The sequence below is a fragment of the Procambarus clarkii genome, chromosome 28, assembly GCF_040958095.1.
Source record: "Procambarus clarkii isolate CNS0578487 chromosome 28, FALCON_Pclarkii_2.0, whole genome shotgun sequence".
In the NCBI taxonomy this organism is placed as follows: Eukaryota; Metazoa; Arthropoda; class Malacostraca; order Decapoda; family Cambaridae; genus Procambarus; species Procambarus clarkii.
The window spans coordinates 28,620,225-28,645,197 of NC_091177.1; the positions used below are offsets into that span (position 1 = coordinate 28,620,225).

Genomic DNA, 24,973 nt, shown 5'->3' on the forward strand with positions numbered 1-24,973 from the left:
AGCCGAAAAAGTTAGGTTAGGTAGACGAAAAAACATTAATTGATGAAAACTTGGCTTATTAGGCAAATCGAGCATTTCATAGTTGGCTGAGAAGTGCGTTCTGGCTACTAGGTATGATATATATATATATATATATATATATATATATATATATATATATATATATATATATATATATATATATATATATATATATATATATATATATATATATATATATATATATATGTCGTACCTAATAGCCAGAACGCACTTCTCAGCCTACTATTCAAGGCCCGATTTGCCTAATAAGCCAAGTTTTCATGAATTAATGTTTTTTCGTCTACCTAACCTACCTAACCTAACCTAACCTAGCTTTTTTTGGCTACCTAACCTAACCTTACCTATAAATATAGGTTAGGTTAGGTTAGGTAGGGTTGGTTAGGTTCGGTCATATATCTACGTTAATTTTAACTCCAATAAAAAAAAATTGACCTCATACATAGAGAAAAGGGTTGCTTTATCATTTCATAAGAAAAAAATTATAGTAAATATATTAATTCAGGAAAACTTGGCTTATTAGGCAAATCGGGCCTTGAATAGTAGGCTGAGAAGTGAGTTCTGGCTACTAGGTACGACATATATATATATATATATATAAATATATATATATATGTCGTACCTAGTAGCCAGAACTCACTTCTCAGCCTACTATCCAAGGCCCGATTTGCCTAATAAGCCAAGTTTTCCTGAATTAATGTATTTACTATAATTTTTTTCTTATGAAATGATAAAGCAACCCTTTTCTCTATGTATGAGGTCAATTTTTTTTATTGGAGTTAAAATTAACGTAGATATATGACCGAACCTAACCAGCCCTACCTAACCTAACCTAACCTATATTTATAGGTAAGGTTAGGTTAGGTAGCCAAAAAAAGCTAGGTTAGGTTAGGTTAGGTAGGTTAGGTAGACGAAAAAACATTAATTCATGAAAACTTGGCTTATTAGGCAAATCGGGCCTTGAATAGTAGGCTGAGAAGTGCGTTCTGGCTATTAGGTACGACATATATATATATATATATATATATATATATATATATATATATATATATATATATATATATATATATATGCCTATATATATATATATATATGTCGTACCTAATAGCCAGAACGCACTTCTTAACCTACTATGCAAGGCCCGATTTGCCTAATAAGCCAAGTTTTACTGAATTAATATTTTTTCTCAATTTTTTTTCTTATGAAATGATACAGCTACCTATTTCATTATGTATGAGGTCAATTTTTTTTTATTGGAGTTAAAATTAACGTAGATATATGACCGAACCTAACCAACCCTACCTAACCTAACCTAACCTATCCTTATAGGTTAGGTTAGGTTAGGTAGCCGAAAAAGTTAGGTTAGGTTAGGTTAGGTAGGTTAGGTCGTCGAAAAAACATTAATTCATGAAAACTTGGCTTATTAGGCAAAAAAGGCCTTGCATAGTAGGCTGAGAAGTGCGTTCTGGCTACTAGGTACGACATATATATATATATATATATATATATATATATGTCGTACCTAATAGCCAGAACGCACTTCTCAGCCTACTATTCAAGGCCCGATTTGCCTAATAAGCCAAGTTTTCATGAATTAATGTTTTTTCGTCTACCTAACCTACCTAACCTAACCTAACCTAGCTTTTTTTGGCTACCTAACCTAACCTTACCTATAAATATAGGTTAGGTTAGGTTAGGTAGGGTTGGTTAGGTTCGGTCATATATCTACGTTAATTTTAACTCCAATAAAAAAAAATTGACATCATACATAGAGAAAAGGGTTGCTTTATCATTTCATAAGAAAAAAATTATAGTAAATATATTAATTCAGGAAAACTTGGCTTATTAGGCAAATCGGGCCTTGAATAGTAGGCTGAAAAGTGAGTTCTGGCTATTAGGTACGACATATATATATATATATATATATATATATATATATATATATATATATATATATATATATATATATATATATATATATATATATATATATATATATGTCGTACCTAGTAGCCAGAACGCACTTCTCGGCCTACTATGCATGGCCCGATTTGCCTAATAAGCCAAGTTTTCCTGAAACAATATATTTTCTCTTATTTTTTTCTTATGAAATGATAAAGCTACCCATTTCATTATGTATGAGGTCAATTTTTTTTTATTGGAGTTAAAATTAACGCAGATATATGACCGAACCTAACCAACCCTACCTAACCTAACCTAGCGATTTCAGCGATTCTACGTCCAACGAGGCTCTTATCCCTGTGGCCCGTGTGCCCCGCAGTAAGTCCACAAATTCCTTTGGAGACTTCAGGCTGAAGGCGAAGCGACTCAACGGCCTGCTGACTCCTTATGTTCCTTGCGCCTTCAGCCTGAAGTCTCCAAAGGAATTTGTGGACTTATTGCGGGGCACACGGGCCACAGGGATAAGAGCCTCGTTGGACGTAGAATCGCTGTTTACCAACGTACCTGTGGACGAGACAATCGGAATGATAGCCGACAGAGTGTATCGTGATCCAGCCTGTACTCCTCTTGACATGCCAGAAAGTATTCTGAGGAAACTACTCCAAGCTTGTACTAAAGAGGCACCTTTCTTGAGCCCGGATGGGCACATGTATAAGCAAGTAGATGGGGTCGCCATGGGTTCTCCCCTAGGTGTCCTGTTTGCAAACTTCTACATGGGTACCATCGAGCAAAAAGTCTTAGTCGACATGAACTTGAAACCGGCCATATACTGCAGGTATGTTGACGACATTTTTACACAGGTACCTGATGTCAGACATCTGCAGGAGCTGAAGGAGGCATTTGAGCAGAATTCCGTGCTGCGTTTCACTTACGAGACGGAAAAGGATGGGAAGCTGCCTTTTCTAGATGTAACAGTCATGGAAAAGGGCGGAGGTTTCCACACTGCAGTCTACACTAAGGAAACAAACATAGGAATGTGCCTAAATGCCAACAGCGACTGCCCCGACAGGTACAAGAGGAGTGTTGTTAACGCATACGTCGACCGTGCTCTCAGCCACAGCTCAGAATGGAAGCAAGTCGACGAAGATCTCTGTAGGGTAAGGCAGGTCCTAGTCAATAACGGCTTCTCCAATGGTTTCATCAAAGACATCATAAGAAGGAAAGTGAAAAGCCATGCAACCTCTGAAGAGACAACTAACACAACACCTATACCCCCTATTAGACTATTTTACAGGAACTTCTTTTCCACAGCTCATAAAACGGAGGAAAGGGTCCTGAAAGATATTGTTAATAGAAACGTTATCCCTACAGACAAAAATCAGAGGATACAACTGACGATTTACTATAAAACCAGAAAAACGGCCAGCCTACTCATGAGAAACTCTCCAGACACAAAACAGAACGCTTTAAAAGACACTAATGTCGTCTATGCCTTCAAATGCCCACTTGCGGACTGTAAGCTCCAAAAAACCCAGTATATAGGCAAGACAACAACATCTCTTTCTAGGCGTTTAACGATGCATAAGCAACAGGGCTCCATTAAGGAACATATAATCTCTTCCCATAACCAAACCATCGCCAGAGAAATCCTAGTAAACAACACAGAAATCATCGATAGATACAGCGATAGCAGGCGGCTTGACGTTTGCGAGGCACTACACATCAAGAAGTCAACACCAGCAATCAACAGCCAATTATTGCACAACTATATTCTACCCACCTCAAGACTCCGCTCCAATATAGAAGCATCAAGAAATATGGACCAATAGGCTTTCTACAAACACTTCTATTCAATACCCATTGTTTCTGTTCTGTCTTGTGTTGATACTTTTAATACCCTATTAATATCCTCTCCTGTTCTGTCTTGTGTTAATGCCACATCACCCTTCCCACCTCACTCAAATGTAGATATAATATCAGAGAGACGTAAGTTCTAATCAGTTGTGTATTTGTGAAGTCTTTGAAAATGTAATAAGTTTTACGAAACGCGCCCGTGTCGCGTCAGACTAGAAATAAAAATGAATTTTGGAGAAGTGATTTTTGGTTTACCTCCAACAGTGAAGCGTAATGTACGAAAGATTGAGAAAATTTGTGTTAGAATTATTAATCCTACTTTTTCGGTCATATTTAATAATATATATATATATATATATATATGTCGTACCTAATAGCCAGAACGCACTTCTCAGCCTACTATTCAAGGCCCGATTTGCCTAATAAGCCAAGTTTTCATGAATTAATGTTTTTTCGTCTACCTAACCTACCTAACCTAACCTAACCTAGCTTTTTTTGGCTACCTAACCTAACCTTACCTATAAATATAGGTTAGGTTAGGTTAGGTAGGGTTGGTTAGGTTCGGTCATATATCTACGTTAATTTTAACTCCAATAAAAAAAAATTGACCTCATACATAGAGAAAAGGGTTGCTTTATCATTTCATAAGAAAAAAATTATAGTAAATATATTAATTCAGGAAAACTTGGCTTATTAGGCAAATCGGGCCTTGAATAGTAGGCTGAGAAGTGAGTTCTGGCTACTAGGTACGATATATATATATATATATATATATATATATATATATATATATATATATATATATATATATATATATATATGTCGTACCTAGTAGCCAGAACGCACTTCTCAGCCTACTATGCAAGGCCCGATTTGCCTAATAAGCCAAGTTTTCATGAATTAATTGTTTTTCGACTACCTAACCTACCTAACCTAACCTAACCTAACATTTTCGGCTACCTAACCTATAAAGATAGGTTAGGTTAGGTTAGGTAGGGATGGTTAGGTTCGGTCATATATCTACGTTAATTTTATCTCCAATAAAAAAAAATTGACCTCATACATAATGAAATAGGTAGCTTTATCATTTCATAAGAAAAAAAAAATTGAGAAAATATATTAATACATGAAAACTTGGCTTATTAGGCAAATCGGGCCTTGCATAGTAGGCTGAGAAGTGCGTTCTGGCTACTAGGTACGACATATATATATATATATATATATATATATATATATATATATATATATATATATGTCGTACCTAGTAGCCAGAACGCACTTATCAGCCTACTATGCAAGGCCCGATTTGCCTAATAAGCCAAGTTTTCCTGAATTTATATATTTTCTCTAATTTTTTTCTTATGAAATGATAAAGCTACCCATTTCATTATGTATGTGGTAATTTTTTTTTTATTGGAGTTAAAATTAACGTAGATATATGACCGAACCTAACCAACCCTACCTAACCTAACCTAACCTATCTTTATAGGTTAGGTTAGGTTAGGTAGCCGAAAAAGTTAGGTTAGGTTAAGTTAGGTAGGTTAGGTAGTCGAAAAGGAATTAATTCATGAAAACTTGGCTTATTAGGCAAATCGGGCCTTGCATAGTAGGCTGAGAAGTGCGTTCTGGCTACTAGGTACGACATATATATATATATATATATATATATATATATATATATATATTTATATATATATATATATATATATATATATATATATATATATATATATATATATATATATATATATATATATATATATATATATATATAGACATATGTCGTACCTAGTAGCCAGAACGCACTTCTCAGCCTACTATGCAAGGCCCAATTTGCCTAATAAGCCAAGTTTTCATGAATTAATTGTTTTTCGGCTACTTAACCTACCTAACCTAACCTAACCTAACTTTTTCGGCTACCTAACCTAACCTAACCTATAAAGATAGGTTAGGTTAGGTTAGGTAGGGTTGGTTAGGTTCGGTTATATATCTACGTTAATTTTAACTCCAATAAAAAAAAAATTGACCTCATAAATAATGAAATGAGTAGCTCTATCATTTCATAAGAAAAAAATTAGAGAAAATATATTAATTCAGTAAAACTTGGCTTATTAGGCAAATCGCTTTTGGCATTTAGGCACATTCCTATGTTCGTTTCCTTAGTTTAGACTGCAGTGTGGAAACTAGGAAAAAATACTCCAAAATTACCTTCTCTTTTAAGGGTCTGAGCAGGTGGTGGAGCGGGTTAAGGCGTACCTGTTATGCCAGTTGCTGGAAGGCTTCTGTGCTGGCTAGGGTTCGAGTCTCCTGGTGGGAAAGTGTTCTAAAGTTGTATACTTCACTCTCGTGTTTAGGAGAGTATATATTGTGACGGTAACGCGTTGGTGTTCGGCTGTTTAAGGCTAGGGGTATGGCCTCGTCACATAGTTATAAAAAAAAAAATAGAAAAACTGGAACTTCGTCTGTGGTAAGGTAAGGAGAAGACACACAAAACACAAGTAAAACTTTAACAATGAAATTTTAATTACGTTAAATAAATCAAAACATGAAAATATGGACAAACAAATATGTATAATAAAATCAATGAATCAAAATAATAAGAATACTTAAATGACAAAATGAAAAGTTACGTTAAGGCAAAATAACAAGAAGTGCAACACAAAGGTAAGTGGGAGGTGCTGGAATATTGGCTTAAAGCCACCACCTCTCTCAGTACACTCTAGAGTCTAGCTGGGAGGAGTGCTGGCTACGAAAGCACGGAACATTCTGAGGACTGATGTTGGGGCGACCCCAGACATCAGGTAGTATTGGGGGCGAGTGCAGGTGCAGCCAGACCGGCGACCAATCAGCGGAGCCGTAGCGATCAACGGGTAGTTTGGTGGTTGGAGTTCGAACAGGTGGCTGGTTGCATACGTTTCTGCTCACCCTGGCAAGCCTTGCTGTCGTTGTTGGACATTTCTTCCATAGTCTTTTATATAATTGTGAAGACGTAATTTTGGAGGGAAGAGCAGGCTCAATCTCTTGAAGGAGATTATCGTCACAATATATATATATATATATATATATATATATATATATATATATAATAAATATAGATATATAGATATATGTATATATATATATATATATATATATATATATATATATATATATATATATATATATATATATATATATATATATATATATATATATATATAAGATGTAGAAGTTACAACAAAATCTGCATAAAAACAAAGGAGAGAGAAAAAAAATAACGAAAAGAAAAAACATATATAAAAAGTGGTTCTCAACTTTTCGTACTATTGCCATTGGGCAATGTATTTATATGCTATATTATATAATATAGCATAAGAACATACTAACTCATTATTTTGAGTGAAATCTGGCCTTCCAGGTAGCACCAGCGGCATATCCACTTTGTTGACCCTCGTTACTACTACATTTCTTCTCTGTGCGTCGGACAGATACTTGAATCTCTTTATCCCAGAGATCTAGTAAATAGGATGTGTTATTGTTATTATCAGTACCGGTTGCCACCTGTCAAGCACACATTTATTATTTAAAAATTCGTAAAAAATCGAATTCCTAACATATTAGAATGAAAATTTCACAACGCTGATGCAAAATAATCGGGATATTTGTTTAATTTTTTTCACTATATTTCATGTTTGGAAAGATACTAGTCAGTCACCGGCCTCTTAAAGAACTTTTTGCAAGTGATTTAAAAATTTAAGTGATATTAAATGACGAAAGGCATAGACTAAAATATGGAAATTTTATCTATGGCAATAATACAGATATAGTGTTTAATATTCATAATAACAACATAACACAGATTGACAAATAGGGTGAGGATATGTGTGTGAAGATTTGGTTACATAGTGTTAATTAGGTATTTCTCATTTTCTTTTTTAAACTGGTTGAGAAAAGTACAGTTTTTAAACTTATTTTGGAGGTAATTATTTGGTTGAAAATAAGTTGGTTGAAAATAAGGTGGATTATATATGCTGCAAATTATTGGGTTAGACATGAGATTGTTGGGTTGCTTCATGTTTAGGTTAGACATTTATAAACGAGTTTCCCCTTACTTCTAAATGTCAATCCATGTCTAACTATTTTTTTAAACAATGCTGTTTGTTGACCAACTTGTATATTGTCTATTTTCTACCATGTTCCCCCCCTTTTTTTAATCTTTTATTTTTTTCTTTCAATGCAATTTATACTTTAAGCTCAATTACTATTAAGTTTTAGTATAAGTGTTTTTTTCCCCCACCTCACTTTGCCCGAAACGCAATGCGTACTAGTGGCTTTAGGTATTGTATGAACTACCACTATCTATAAATCAAACAGAATGTTTGTACTGTAACTCTGCATCTATGTATGTACTTTTCCTAAATAAATTATTAATATTATTATTATTAAAGATTCAAAATGTGTTCCAAATCTGGTACATTAGCTCATTGTGGTTCCGAGTGCCTCTATTTGCTTAAATAAATTTTTCATTTGCAGGTGAGATTGTGAGTGTTGAAGAAGGGTACTGCAGTGCACTTTATACTGAAAAGTTACAAATGTACTGTACTGTGTGTATGAGACGATGCAATGCACCTTTACCTTGCCCCAACTGCAAAGTGGTAAGAATTAAGATATTAATAATAATAATAATTAATTTATGCAAGTGTACATTTATTTATGCAAGTGATACATGAACAGTGGAAAAACATAGGTATGAAAAGTACAATATTATATAAAACCACTATTAATACAGAGCATTTTGGACATTATGTGAAAATAATTAGGAGAATAATATACAAGGTTAATGGGGTTATTATCAATACTAGATAAAATAACTTTTTTAATTAATTGTTAAATATTAAAAATTAACCAAAATATTTTTATGATAACTGGAAATTATAATTAATTTTATAATTGCAGAGCAGATTAAAGAGATGATATAGAATTTCTAATTATATATAAAAATGGCAGTTTAGTAATTGTGCAAATTTAGTAAATAGTGTTTAAAATAACAGCAAAACACAGATGGAATTGTAGGATGAGAGGAGGTGAGTAAAGTTTGTTGCATAAAATTAATTAGGTAGTTCTTAGTTTCTCTTTTTAAACTGGTTGAGAGATGTAGAGTTTTATTATTATTAGAGAGGACATTCCACAGTTTCGGCATCTTAATTTTCAAAGCATTTCTACTTTGGTTAAGTAACACTCTTTGAATATTACAAATATATTTGTTTCTAGTGTGGTGCCCTGGGCATTATCAAGTCGTTTGGTCCTCATGACAATAGTTTGGTCCTAGACAATAGTCTAGGAGGGACTAAAACATACTCGTTTCTTCCTTTTCTGATGTGTGGTTTAGTTATGAAGACCCTTTACATCCTAAGGAACCTTATTTTTAATTACTGACATCTGATTCCATATAATTAGATTCCTCTATATAGTTGTTATCCTCCTACCTATTGGATCTTTGTTGAACCTTGGATCTTCAAAATTCCCAGTAAACCTCTGCATAAGATGGTTTGCATGTCTTTTCCAAATAACATTACCAAAACTTTGAACTTGCCCTTAGATATTCCTATGGCCCAAGACTTCAACAAATTTCCCTTCCACCTAAATCATACCAGTTCCTCTATGTCTTGCTTCACTTCATATGACTCTCTAAATATAACTTTATTTTCCTGACTAAAGTGATTGACAAGGTTAGTTACAGATTTTTCTTTGCCCGAATCTATTTTTGCTGCTTCGTTATCCTTTTTGAAATGCCTTTTAATCAGTAATTCAGAAGTTAATTTACCAGTGGTAGCATGAATAGTTTTTCTTTAATAATAAAAAATGTACAAATCCTTTTGTTAATAATATAACTTTTCATAAACTTCAGTGACCCTTCCTTAAGGATCTCACTGGTCTATCAGCCGGACCCTTTGAAGAAGGATTATATAGGGCTGGTTTTACCATTCTTCCTGCAAATTCCTCTTAATTCCCAAGACACAAAATAAGAAGCATTATCGGTCACCACCACCATGTCTGGGAATCCAAAATTACAAAATGTTTTGCTGGGCATTTGCTTTCGTGGGAGCACTTGTTACAGATGATGTCGTGGAATTACACACATGAAAATGAATAATTTTTGTGTATGAATCTACAATTACAAGCTAATATTTATTACCCATAGGTCCACATAATCTATATGAAGTCTAGACCAGGGTTTCTCAGTGAATGACCAGGACAGTACAGGAACTTGGGGTTTCTGGAAATTCTTAAAAACAAATATAGTATATAAATTCTTAGTTACTTCAACAACAATTCTGATCCAATTTTGGCCACCAAACTCACCTTCTAGCTTCTGCTTTCATAGCATTTATGCCATTACGGCCTACATGCAGCTGTTCCAAAATCTTACATTTTAGTTCAACAGGATCCACCACTCTATCCCTATTCTTATAAGTTTACAGCCAGGTAAATAATCAAGTCGGCCTTTACTGCAGCATAATCAGATAATAGTAAATTGTCATTCCAACCATATTTGATGTAATTCATTAACTTAGTTAACGTGGCATCTTTACTGGTTGCCTTCCTAATTGTCTGAAATTAATTATCCTCTTCTTCAGCTCTTCTTCTTCCTCTTCTTCAGCCCAATTCAGCTCTTCTGTAACAGGCAATCTACTTAATGCATGTGCCACTAAAATATCCTTTCCGGGTTAAAAACCCAAATCATACTCAAACAGTGACAGTAGCAATGCCCAACGTTGAATTCTAGCACTGATTTTAACTGGAATTTGTTTGCCTCTACTAAACAATGCTATCAGGGATTCATTTTTCCGTTCTAGCAAGAAATTTCCTACCTATCAAAAAATACCTTAGCCTTTTCACAACATATAACAGGGCTAAAATGTTTTGTCTAATTGGGAATAATTCTGCTCTGCAGAAGATAATTTCTTGCTAGCAAAAAGGCTGTTTTTTGCATAGCATCTATTTCTTGTAAAAAAAAAAATCCCAACCACACTAGAGAAGCATATACTTCTAGTCTTAAAGGGGCGTTGCCAGTAAAATTAGTAAGCAGAGGCTCTCATAATAATCCTAAATGCACGATCCTCTCTTGATGACTACCTAAATCAATAATAATAATAATAATAATAAGAATAAGAATAATAAGAATAATAATGATAATAATAATAATAGTAATAGTAATAATAATAATAATAATAATAATAATAATTTGTTATTTACAAGAAGGTACAGTGGATTCGTGAGATAACATAATATATGTATTTTTACATTCATGCAAAGTCACTAATAAGCATAGCGTTTCATACAGGTCCTCAATCTAACATAAAAGTTAGTTGAAAATGTACTTTGTAGCAAGATTTTACATAGGAAGTAAAATGCAACAGCCAAACCAATGCTAGAATTCAATATTAGGGAAGTTGGTAGTGAAGTATACAGTGTGAGTTTAAAGCACAAGGTAGGAAACTATGCGGATGAAATTAGATACTTTTTGGTTTTGCTTTTGAATAAAGCATATGTTAGACAATTATTTAATTCTTTAGGGAGTGAGTTCCATAGACTGAGTCCTTTTACTTGCATGGAATGTTTGCACATAATTAGTTTGACTCTGGGGATATAAAAGATATATTTATTTCTGGTGTGGTGCTTATGGGTACTATTACACATATCAAGGAAAAGTTTCAGATCATGATTAGCATTTAGGAACAAGATTTTGTACATGTAGATAGCACATGAGAATGTGTGGAGTAAGTGTATGCTTAGCATGTTAAGGGACTTAAACAGAGAGGCTGTGTGTTGTCTGAAGATAGAGTTTGTTATAGTCCTGATAACAGATTTTTGCTGGGTGATGATGGGCTTGAGGTAATTTGTAGTGGTTGAACCCCATGCACAGACACCGTATGTAAGATAGGGATAGATTAGCACATAGTATAATGAAAGTAGAACAGATTGGGGAACATAATTCCTAAATGCTTTATTATATGTTAGATTAAGATCTGGGGCCAGATTCACGAAGCATCTTACGAATGTTTTTCTTCTTAGCGCCTACGTAGCGGCTACGTCGGTATTCAGATAGACATATTAAGAAGGAAAATCATCGTAAGTACGCTCCGTCGGCTAAGGTTGCCCTCATCCACTCGTAATCTTACGTAAACTTGATATAACTCAAATTTTCTCTACTACAAAACACGGAGGATTGATTTTATTATAAACAAACACTAGCTGGAGAGTTTCATCAAGGAGTAGTCCTTCGTGTTAACTTTATATGCATTCTATGCTTGAAACTTGTAGTAAATATGTCTTTTATGATATTAGAATTAGTTTTAAAATAGCAAGATATTATACCAGTAGTATTAAGTAAATAAATACTGGTGAGCGAGAAACATAAGAAGTGATGAACCTGGGCTGATGGGAGCATTTACTACCACCAAATGCACCTGTTCACCTAGCAATAGTTATAGATAAAGGTGTACATATCCAATTTTACTTTATTTTGTTTGGTTTTATTTTGAAATTAAATCTGGGTTAAACATAAAATAAAAATATGCGGCACAAATGATGTTAGGTTAGGGTAAAAACTTCAAAAACTTTACTCATTGAATACTTGAACCTATAATTATGACTATATGGACTATTAAAAAAGCGACGGGGGAAGTAGGGGGCCAAGACCTCTTCTTGTTGCAAAATTTGGGTGTGTGTGTGTAACTACTAATTATCAAAAGAAGACACCAAGCTGGGAAGGCTATATAGCAGTAAAGCAGTGAGGTGAGGCAGCTACTTATTTGAGGAATGCTTATTTTATTTTATTTACCTTATAAGCTGAGGCAGCTTATTTTATTTTATTGACCTTATAAGCTGAGGCAGCTTATTTTATTTGAGGAATGCTCAGCTAATTCATCTACATTTAGCATGAAACAATTTCCTGTTACACAATTTGGCTGTGTACTCACCTAGTTGTGTTTGCGGAAGCTGAGCTCTGGCTCTTTGGTCCCGCCTCTCAACCGTCAATCAACAGGTGTACAGATTCCTGAGCCTATTGGGCTCAATCATATCTACACTTGAAACTGTTTATGGAGTCAGCCTCCACCACATCACTTCCTAATGCATTCCATTTGTCAACCACTCTGACACTAAAAAAGTTCTTTCTAATATCTCTGTGGCTCATTTGGGCGCTCAGTTTCCACCTGTGTCCCCTTGTGTGTGTGCCCCTTGTGTTAAATAGCCTGTCTTTATCTACCCTATCAATTCCCTTCAAATTCTTGAATGTGGTGATCATGTCCCATCTAACTCTTCTGTCTTCCAGCGAAGTGAGGTTTAATTCCCATAGTCTCTCCTCGTATCTCATACCTCTCAGCTCGGGTACTAGTCTGGTGGCAAACCTTTGAACCTTTTCCAGTTTAGTCTTATCCTTGACTAGATATGGACTCCATGCTGGGGCTGCATACTCCAGGATTGGCCTGACATATGTGGTATACAAAGTTCTGAATGATTCTTTACACAAGTTTCTGAATGCCGTCCGTATGTTGGCCAGCCTGGCATATGCCGCTGATGTTATCCTCTTCATATGGGCTGCAGGAGACAGGTCTGGCGTGACATCAACTCCCAAGTCTTTTTCTTTCTCTTACTCCTGAAGAATTTCCTCTCCTAGATGATACCTTGTATCTGGCCTCCTGCTCCCTACACCTATCTTCACTACATTACATTTGGTTGGGTTAAACTCTAACAACCATTTGTTCAACCATTCCTTCAGTTTGTCTAGGTCTTCTTGAAGCCTCAAACAGTCCTCTTCTGTCTTAATCCTTCTCATAATTTTGGCATCGTCCGCAAACATTGAGAGAAATGAATCTATACCCTCTGGGAGATCATTTACATATATCAGGAACAAGATAGGACCGAGTACAGAGCCCTGTGGGACTCCACTGGTGACTTCACGCCAATCGGAGATCTCACCCCTCACCATAACTCTCTGCTTCCTATTGCTTAGGTACTCCCTTATCCACTGGAGCACCTTACCAGCTACACCTGCCTGTCTCTCCAGCTTATGTACCAGCTTCTTATGCGGTACTGTGTCAAAGGCTTTCCGACAATCCAAGAAAATGCAGTCCCCCCAGCCCTCTCTTTCTTGCTTAATCTTTGTCACCTGGTCGTAGAATTTTATTAATCCAGTCAGGCAAGATTTACCCTCCCTGAATCCATGTTGGCGATTTGTCACGAAGCCCTTTTTCTCCAGATGTGCCACCAGATTTTTTCTCACGATCTTCTCCATCATCTTGCATGGTATACAAGTCAAGGACACTGGCCTGTAGTTCAGTGCTTCTTGCCTGTCACCCTTTTTGTATATTGGGACCACATTTGCCGTCTTCCATATTTCTGGTAGGTCTCCCGTCTCCAGTGATCTACTATACACTATAGAGAGTGACAAGCAAAGTGCCTCTGCACACTCTTTCAGTACCCATGGTGAGATCCTGTCTGGACCAACAGCCTTTCTAACATCCAGATCCAGCAAGTGTCTCCTGACATCCTCTCTCGTAATTTCGGACTCTTCCAAGGCCACCTGGATTACTTCCCTTTCTCCTAGCACAGTGACCTCACCTTGTTCTGTTGTGAAGACGTCCTGAAACCTCTTGTTGAGTTCATCACACACCTCTTTGTCATTCTCTGTATACCTGTCCTCGCCTGTTCTAAATTTCACTACCTTTTCTTTCACTGTTGTTTTCCTTCTGATGTGACTGTGGAGTAGCTTTGGTTCGGTCTTGGCTTTATTTGCTATATCATTTTCATAACTTTTCTCTGCTTCTCTTCTCACCTCTTCTCTGGTATCTCTCTCTGCTTTCTGGTGTTCTGTTATTCTGGAAGTTCCTCCATGCCCTTTGTTCAGTTTCTTTGCTTCCATACATGCCATATTATACCATGGATTCTTCTTTTGCTTCTCGGATTTTTCCTTTTGGGCCGGGATGTATCTGCTTACTGCCTCGTGACACTTTTGGGTGACATAGTCCATCATATCTTGTACAGACTTAGCTCTAAGGTCTATGTCCCAAGGTATTTCCCATAGGAAGCTTCTCATCTCCTCATAATTTCCCTTTCGGTATGCCAGCCTTTTGTTTCTTAGTTCTTTTTCGGGGGGATAATTCCTAGCTCTACCAGGTACTCAAAGTTCAATACATTGTGATCACTCATTCCCAAGGGTGCTACCATCTTGACTTCCCTTATATCCCACTCATTTAGGGTAAATATCAGATCAATTATTGCTGGTTCATCTTCTCCTCTCATTCTTGTTGGTTCGTTGATGTGCTGGCTTAGAAAGTTTCTTGTTGCCACGTCCAGCAGCTTAGCTCTCCTTGTTTCTGGTCCTCCATGCGGGTCTCTGTTCTCCCAATCTATCTTCCCATGGTTGAAGTCTCAACCGTGTGTAACAATCAGTAAGTAATTATTAAAAATAGGCGCCAAGCTGGGAAGGCTATGTTTATTTTATTTATTTATTTATGCATATACAAGAATGTACATAAGGAATGTGAGGATACAAATATGGTAATTACAGTCTTGTAAAGCCACTAGCACGTGCAGCGTTTCGGGCAGGTCCTTAATCTAAGAAAATTTTAAGGAGGTAAATACTTGCAAAATTTATAGACAAAAAATGATAACAGTTACATGAAATGAAAAAAAGAAGATGAGAGAAAATTGTAGGTACAGTATATTAAAGCACATAGGTAGCTAAGAATGATTGCAATGACAGCTTGAATGGTAGTTGACAAAAATTGGTAGGCACAATACAGCAGAAACAATATAAGATTGATTGCAATGACAGCTTGAATGGTAGTTGACAAAAATTGGTAGTCACAATACAGCATATGGCTAGCACATAAAAGAAGACAGCAATGAACACAATGATAAGGTTGTTTGATTTTACATAAAAATTAGGAGATTGGGTAACACTAGGTGTAGGAAACTAAGAAGATGAAGTTAGGTACTTTTTGGTTTTGCTTTTAAATAAGGCAAAAGTTTTACAGTTTTTCAATTCACTAGGGAGTGAGTTCCATAGACTCGGTCCCTTAATTTGCATAGAGTGTTTACACGATTAAGTTTGACCCTGGGGATATCAAAGAGATATTTATTTCTGGTGTGGTGATAATGGGTCCTATTACATCTGTCCAGGGAGAGTTTCAGAGCATGGTTTGCATTTAAGAACAGGGTTTTGTAAATGTAGTTGACACAAGAGAATGTGTGGAGGGAGTTAATATTTAGCAAGTTTAGGGATTCAAACAAGGGAGCTGAGTGTTGTCTGAAAGCAGAGTTAGTTATTATTCTGATAGCAGATTTTTGCTGTGTGATGATGGGCTTAAGGTGGTTTGCAGTGGTAGACCCCCATGCACAGATACCTTAATTAAGATAGGGGTAGATTAGTGCATAATATAGTGAGAGGAGAGCAGAGTTAGGAACATAATATCTGATTTTGGAGAGTATACCAACTGTCTTAGAGACTTTCTTAGTTATGTGTTGAATGTGGGTGCTGAAGTTGAGTCTCTTGTCTAGGAATAGGCCAAGAAACTTGCCATCATTTTTATTACTGATGCTATTGTTGTCTATCTGTAGCTGAATTGCATGTGATGATTTGCTTCCAAATAAGATGAAGTAAGTCTTTTCGATGTTTAATGTTAGTTTGGTCGTTGACATCTATAAGTGGACTTTTTTTAATTCATTATTCACAACATTATTTAGTGTATGTGGGTTAAGGTTTGAATAGATAAGGGTAGTATCGTCAGCAAACAATATAGGTTTGAGAATATTAGAGACATTAGGCAGATCGTTTATATATAAAAGAAATAGAAGAGGTCCTAAGATGCTGCCCTGTGGCACTCCAACGGTAATTGGTTGAGTGGAAGAAGTTGTATCATTGATGGTTACATATTGGTGTCTGTCACTAAGATAGGATTGGATGTAGTCAAGGGCAAGGCCTCGGATTCCATAATGCTGGAGTTTAAGTAAGAGGTAGTTGTGATTAACAGTATCAAAGGCTTTTCTTAGGTCAATGAAGAGTCCAATCGGAAACTCATTTTTGTCAAGGGCTGAGTAGATAACGTCAAGGAGACTAATGATTGCATCGTTGGTGCTCTTTTGGGACCGGAAGCCAAACTGGCAGGGGCTGAGTATGTCGAATTTTACGAGGTAGGAATAGAGCTGTTTGTAAATAATTTTTTCAAATATTTTTGATAGAATGGGTAGATTTGATATTGGTCTATAATTGTTTATGTCCGCCGGATTGCCTCCTTTATGGACTGGCGTTACTCTTGCTTTTTTGAGGATATCAGGGAAGGTGTGACACTCTATAGATTTGTTGAACAGTAGTGCTATGGGTGGGGCAAGGGCATGGGAGGCTCTTGTAGCACCATTGTGTGTAAAAATAAACCATTTTTTTTAACAAATAATGCACCTGTATATAAAACAAATCCAGCCAGCTGTAAAAATACTGATGCAGTTATTTAAATCAAAAATATAATGAAAGAAATATTACTGGTTTATTTTTATCCTATCTTTCTGTACTGTACAGTATATCCAAAGAAATGAAAAATTGAGACATAATGCACAATTTAGTGAATGATTCAAAAGAAATATGACTATTACATATCAACATGATATCTTAATGATCCATAGTTAACATGATTTAATAACGATAATACTTGTAATAATACAAACTATAATTCAAAATCTTTATTAACGATTTTTTTTATTAAAAAGCAATGTGTTGCTACCCTATTCTATATGGAAGATTAAACAGTGTAATTTTTTTTTTGTAGATATATACAAGAGTTGTTACATTCTTGTACAGCCACTAGTATGCGTAGCGTTTCGGGCAGGTTGTTATTGTTGCGTTAAACAGAGGCTACAGTTAAGGATTTGCGCGCAGTAAATCCTCCCCTGCCAGGATACGAACCCATGACAAAGCGCTCACGGAACGTCAGGCGAGTGTCTTATAACTACACAACGGAGACTATAAAGATAAAAAAACTAGCTATAAGTTCATGTAATATTCCCGTTTCACAGGATGGTTAGTCATACATGGAATCAAGGAAGAAAATACCAGCGTCAATACAAAAAACAAATCAACTCTGACTAAACAATAACTTCACGATTTTTACAAGTAGTAAGCACTGAATGATGGAAACATTATATTGCAATTACTCTTACCAGTTTTTTCAAGACTACTCTCAAACAATGTATTTTTTTTAACATGCTTAGGTATACACAGAAATGTGCTGCTTTCCTATTCTGTATGAAGGACCACACAGTGTAGATAAAAAAACAGCTACAAGCTCATCTAACATCCTCATCTCACAGGATGGCCAGTCATACATGGAATCAGGAGAGAACAAAATATGCAGGGCTGATCTATTAGCCTCCACTGGAAAAATCTGGGTGCAGCACAAGAATATCTTCCAATATTCTTGAGTGTATGAAGCAATTACAGAGCTCAAAGTACCTTATACCATTTGGTATGAAGTCACTGATAATAGGGCAATCAGAGATATAGTGTTGGAGAGTATGTCCTCTCAAGTAGGGCTGAAAACAGATGTTTTTTCCACCAAGAGGGTTATAAACCCATGGAACTGATTATCCGCTGAAGCCGTAAATGCCAAAATTCAGCTAAAAAATATCATTAAGACAATTGGCCTGCCCTTAACAAGCCGCTGGCATTCTGTCCTTGTCGAGGCCACTAAATAGTTATTGGCCCCTTCTGTAAATTCAGGTAAATATATACAATAAGTGTCAGCGCATCCTTGAGCGACAAGGAAAGCTACACACAGTATCTCTTAGATTTGCGTAGATAAACAAAAAATGTAACATATTTGTTTACTACAATGTCGGTGCTGGCTGTTGAAGTTGAAAAAACATAGTTTTACTTCGAATTATACTAACTGTATAAGATAATTCAACGTAAATAGTGGGCAGGTGAGCTCCAATAAGCCAGCGTCATGAATGGCTAAATCTTCAAGATGAAGAATGTTGCCTGGTCGCTGATTGGCCAAACGAAACAGTAGTGACCTCTGTCGGCATGCAGGTGAACCAGACCCAAAACCCGAATATCTTCATAAGAATACTTACCTGAATCGCACGTAAGCATCTTCTTAGGGCGTACTTAGGAATATTCGTAGCACACCTACTTACAAAGAAATACATGGAGCTTCGTGAATCTAGGTCCTGTCCGAAACGCTATGCGTGCTATTATGTAAAAATCGTTAAAACTATTATGCCATTATATAAAACGTCAAATCTCTGTACTCTCATAAACCTAATGTATCTCAATATAAATAAATAAATAAATAAATGATATCTGATTTTATAAAATATACCGACCGTTTTGAGACATTTTTGGGGATGTGTTGTATGTGGGTGCTGAAGTTCAGTCTTATGTCTATGTATTGGCCAAGGAACTTTCCATCATTTTCATTGCTAATGTTAACATTGTCATCTGAAGTTAAATTTGATTTGATGATTTACTTCCAAGTAAAATGTAGTAGGACTACCCTGTTTAGTGTCAGTTTGTTGGTTGACATCCATCAGTGAACTTTGTTAAATTCATTATTTACAATATTATTTAGTGTGTGGGGGTTGGGGTCATAATAGGTGAAGGTAGTATCGTCAGCAAATAGTATAGGTTTAAGAATGCTAAGAACATTTGGCAAATCAATTATGCATTCAAGAAATAGAGGAAGTCCTAAGATGCTGCCTTGTGGCACTCCAACTGTTAATAATAGAGTGGGGTAGGTTATGTTAAGGATGGCTATTTATTGGTGTCTGTCACTGAGATTGGAACGAATATAGTTCATAGCAAGGCCTCGGATACAATAGTGGTGAAGTTGAAGTAAGAGGTAATTATGGTTTACAGTACCTAAGGCTTTTATCTTGTCAATGAAGAGGCCAATTGGGAATTTATTTTTGTCAAGGGCTTTGTGTACATTATATTAAGTAAACTAATAATGACATCATTGCTATTTTTTGGGGGAACGGAAGCCAATGTGTCAGGGACTTAATATGTTGAGTTTTACAAGGTAGGAATAGAGCAGTTTGTAAATAATTTGTTTCAAATATTTTTGAAAGTATAGGTAGATTTGAAATTGGTCTGTAATTGTTTATGTCAGCTGTCTCGCCTCCTTTATGAACTGGTGTTACTCTTATTTTTTTAAGGATATCATGACACTAGACACTAGAGATTTGTTGAATAGCAGAGTTATGGGAAGTGCATGACTATCATGCACACTATGTTAGCATAGCTTGCATAATCATGGCGACCGTGAATCTCTCTGGCCTCTGGTCCTCCAACTTTCCCGTCTTATTCGAAAGACCTTAGAGGTCAGGCAGCGGCTGCATTGCAGTTTAGGTTTTCATTGTAGCGCACTTGCACACGCATTTATTTTATAACGTACCCGGTTAGTGGCCTGGTCGAATGCCCTGGAGCTGCCCCATTTTAGTTTTAGGGGACCCTTGTTAATTGGGGGTTGATTATGTCACTCTTGGTTTTGTCTGCTCCCCTGAGTCCAAACGTATGAGGGTTTCGGAGCCGGGGCAGGGTTTTGCTCGGGATGAGACTTGGGCGGCTTTGGGGGCTGCCCCATCCGATGCGGGTATGGAGGTGGTTGAGCCCAATTGTCCCATCAAGGCGTCTGGGTCCTTACAGCAGACCTCCTTTGTGGCTTTTCCCTTAGACTCCACCTTTTCTTTTGGGATGGTGGGCGTGGATTTGGATTCAGCCCCGGCGCCTGTGGCAATGGATCCTGGGGCACAGGGGGAGTCAGCTTGGGGCTCTTGGGTCCCGTTTGACCATGCCTGGGCTTTAGTATCTTCAGGGCAGGGGTGGTTGTTACAGGGTTCGGTTTTTTTTAACCTCTTCTCTACGAATTTGATTCGGGAATGATTCTTCCCCCCCCCCCCTGGGTTCGTTTCCAGGTTCATTTGGGATCTTCGGATTCATCTATTTGCAGGTTTTCTACCTCTTGGATTTCCTCTGCGCAGGTTCGTGAGGTACTTGGTATTTACCAAGTGAGGCCTGGTATTCCCCTCTATTTTGGACCCGCCCTCTTTTGAGTTCGGTTCCTTTTCCCCATACTGGGTGCATTATGAGGTTACTGGGTCTTCCTGGCACGCAGACTGCCCTTTTTTTGTTCTTGGGGCTCGGAATGGTTTTTGTTATTCCCACACCCTTAAGTTGTGTGAAGTCTCCTTGGTGTTACAAGTTTTCTTGGTAGGCCCTCTAGAGGTCCTCAATGAGTGCTTTTACACCCCTTGCACATTCTCGTGAGGATGGGTTGCTGCAGTTTCACGCTCAGGTCCCTGTGATTTTGACTGCATTGGTTGCTGAGGATCATCGCGCTCTTGGTCATTTGGCCTCGTCTTGCGATTCTTTAGTCTTCTGGAGCTGTCTTCGGGTTGGCTTTCGGAGGATGTGGAGGCGTTGAGTGATGGACCGTCGACTGCAGTGCTGGTCTCGGTGGCTTGGGCTTTGGCAGAGTTGCTGAAGCTGTTTGCCCCTATCCTCCGGGAGGCAGTTTGCCTTTTTTTGCATTCCACCTCAGGTGTTGACAAGCCGTCCTTGCCCACTCTTTTCAGGCTGCTTGGGACTTGGCTCTTCAGTTTTCGACTCCCTTTTGTTCAGTGCTAAAAGAGTTAAAAGTTAAAACTAAACTTCCTTTACTTTACCTTTTAAAGTAAAGGAGTTCCTTTACCTCTTTCACCTGGTCCTGCTGTTGTTTCGGGTCCTGGCTCGGCTCGAATCCTTTCAGGGTAGGGTGGTTCTCCTGTTCCATAGTGGCTGGCCCAGCCTTGGTTTCAGGTGCTGATTGCTCGGTTTCCGAACCAGTTAGTTTTTTCTGCGGCTCCGTTTCTTTCAGCAGGTCAGGCTAGAGAAGTACCTTGCTGGTTTGCCCTACTCTTCTGTTTTTCGCATTTGGTGTTTTTATTGCGAGTGTATCGCCATTTATATGGTGATCAGGTGGCTTCTCTCATGGTGTCCTACCTCCAGTCTTCTTCTCAGCGACAGTATGAAGTCTCATGGCGTTCTTTTCGCCATTTCCTTTCCCTTCATAGGTTGTCATCCATTTCTGATCGTGTTGTTTTGTCCATTTGTGTTGTTCCCTCTTGGCGTTTTCAGGACCGGCATCTTACGTCGAATACTGTCGCTTCTTCCGGCTTCCGTTTGAGGTGGATGTCCCTTCTGCTCTGTTCTGCAGGCTCTCTCGTGCATTTTTTCACCTCCTGCCTGCTCATGCGCTACCTGAGCCATCCTTGCCTTTGGATTGGGTGCTTCCTTTTTTCTTTTGTCGGTTTGTTGTGGCCCCTTCGGTTCAGGATGGCTTCAGGAAGGATTAGCTTTTGTTGGCTTTGACCTCTAGGGGTCGGGTTTGGGAAGCTTCATAGTCTTTTCCAGTGCAAAAGTTTTTGCTCCTTTGGCGCTGGGTGCCGTTTTGTTCGTTTGCAGCCGTCTTCTTTTCTGGTGAAGAATGAGATGTTTTGTGTCAGGTTGTTGTTCTCTGCTGTTATCTGTGTGCCCCGGGTTCTGTATACATGGATGCGCTGTGGGTAGATCCGGTGTCCCTCATTCCAGGGTTCTGGTCTCTCAGGTCATCTGTAGGATTATAAAGTCAATCCAGCCTGTGTTCTACCTTCGAGCCCATGATGTGCAGAAGTTTGCAGCACTTGCTGTGGTCTTTAGTAATATGTCTTGGGTTGACATTCAGGTGCAGGGGATTTAGAGGTCGAACAAGAGTCCTGGCCACTGTTATCTTATAAATGTTCAGGTCCTGAACGACCTTGTGTGACTTTGGGGCGTTTGTCATGGCCAGTTGTCCCGTCTTCGTCATGAGGCAGGCAGTGCTGCCACCTCCTGGGTAAGTCCCTTTTTACTTATGTTACAGCATCGACACCATTATCAGTGAGAGGAGTGGTAATTTCAGCGCCATCTATGGGTCTGCACTTCAACTCCCCTAGTATTGGGTGCTATGTAGACATTGCCCTCTGTTGGTGGTGGTGTGGTGTCGGTGGAAAGCTCCAGTTTCCTGCCCCAGTCAGAAGAGGATGTCGATGTGGATGACCTCTGGTGGGTTGTGTATCAAGATCTGCGCCATCTAGGTTGTGGCTACAAGTCACAATGTCAAGTTCCTGGCGAATGAGTGTTATCCCAGGGTTACCCAGTGTACTGTCCATCTGGCTAATGACTTTTTATGTCCACAGAGGGGACATATGGAGGCGATTATTGAGCTGAGGAGGGCAGTCCTGGGGCCAGATTCACGAAGCAGTTACGCAAGCACTTACGAACATGTACATCTTTTTTTAATCTTTGGCGGCTTTGTTTACAATTATTAAACACTTAATGAGCTCCGAAATATCAGGAGGCTGTTTATAACACTAACAACACGTGATTGGGAAGTTTCATGCTTGTAAACTGTTTAATAAATGTAACCAAAGCCGTTAAAGATTGAGAAAGATGTACACGTTCGAAAGTACTTGCGTAACAGCTTCGTGAATCTGGCTCCTGAACTCTTAGCCTGGTCCTGGGTGAGGACTAAGTGGCTGCCATCGGTCAAGAGCAGTGTGTTTGCTGCTGATGTATGCAGTGTTGTTTGGACTGACGTACACAAGATTGGCCAGGAAGAGTTAAACGATGACAGTGGTGTGTCTGTTGTGAGGTGTTGCTAGCAAGCTGCTAGATGCTTCAGATAGGGTGTTCGCTACCCCTGTATATGATTGCTTGAGACCCCTGTCAGCATGTTGCTGAAGCCCTCTGCCAGTGAGTATCTGGAGAGCGAAGGTAGGGTGTAGACACATCGTGATACTGTGTGGGTGGACTGGCCCATGTAGAAGGTGAACTCGCCAGTGTTTGCCAGTGGACAACGTGTATCTGGAATGTGGGTTCACTGGGCTTGATGAACACTATCGTTGTGTTGTTCCCTGAGTGAAAGAGGTATTTTGTACATATGTATAGTAATTATCTATTATATATATATATATATTATATATATATATATATATATATATATATATATATATATATATATATATATATATATATATATATATATATATATATATATATATATATATATATATTAGTATATTTTGGTAGCAGTCTTTCCTGTAGACATATATTATTAAATATGACCGAAAAAGTAAGATTAATAATTCTAACACGAATTTTCTCTATCTTTCGTACATTTTTTTTCACTGTTGGAGGTAAATAAAAAATCAATTCTCCAAAATTCATTTTTATTTCTAGTCTGACGCGACACGAGCGCGTTTCGTAAAACTTATTACATTTTCAAAGACTTTAGTTTACAAATACACAACTGAATAGAACTTACGCATCTCCGATTTTGTTTATATCTACATTTGAGTGAGGTGGATGGGGTGAGGTGGCATTAATAGGGTATTAATTTCATCAACACAAGACAGAACAAGAGGTGGCATTAATAGGGTATTAATTTCATCAACACAAGACAGAACACGAAACAATGGGTATTGAATAGAAGTGATTGTAGAAAGCCTATTGGTCCATATTTTTTTATGCTTCTATATTGGAGCGGAGTCTTGAGGTGGGTAGAATATAGTTGTGCATTAATTGGCTGTTGATTGCTGGTGTTGACTTCTTGATGTGTAGTGCCTCACCCCATCCACCTCTCTCAAATGTAGATATAAAATCGGAGATGCGTAAGTTCTATTCAGTTGTGTATTTGTAAACTAAAGTCTTTGAAAAGACTTTAAGTGGCATTAATAGGGTATTAATTTCATCAACACAAGACAGAACAAGAGGTGGCATTAATAGGGTATTAATTTCATCAACACAAGACAGAACACGAAACAATGGGTATTGAATAGAAGTGATTGTAGAAAGCCTATTGGTCCATATTTTTTGATGCTTCTATATTGGAGCGGAGTCTTGAGGTGGGTAGAATATAGTTGTGCATTAATTGGCTGTTGATTGCTGGTGTTGACTTCTTGATGTGTAGTGCCTCGCAAACGTCAAGCCGCCTGCTATTGCTGTATCTATCGATGATTTCTGTGTTGTTTACTAGGATTTCTCTGGCGATGGTTTGGTTGTGAGAAGAGATTATGGTGCAGGGGGACAGTATGGTGCTTCTGTAATTGCCTCGATTCTTTCCTCCTTCTGCAATAAGTT

At 37.6% G+C, this 24,973-nt stretch overlaps 1 protein-coding gene across 1 annotated transcript in view; it reads left to right on the plus strand.

Annotated features, from left to right (window-relative positions):
• Positions 1–24,973, plus strand: part of LOC123747472 (SET and MYND domain-containing protein 4) — a 94,646-nt gene that overhangs the window by 57,408 nt on the left and 12,265 nt on the right. Inside the window, exon 3 of the mRNA XM_069332938.1 lies at positions 8,308–8,429. Coding sequence (XP_069189039.1) covers positions 8,308–8,429 — 122 coding nt within the window. The remainder of the gene's footprint in view (positions 1–8,307; positions 8,430–24,973) is intronic.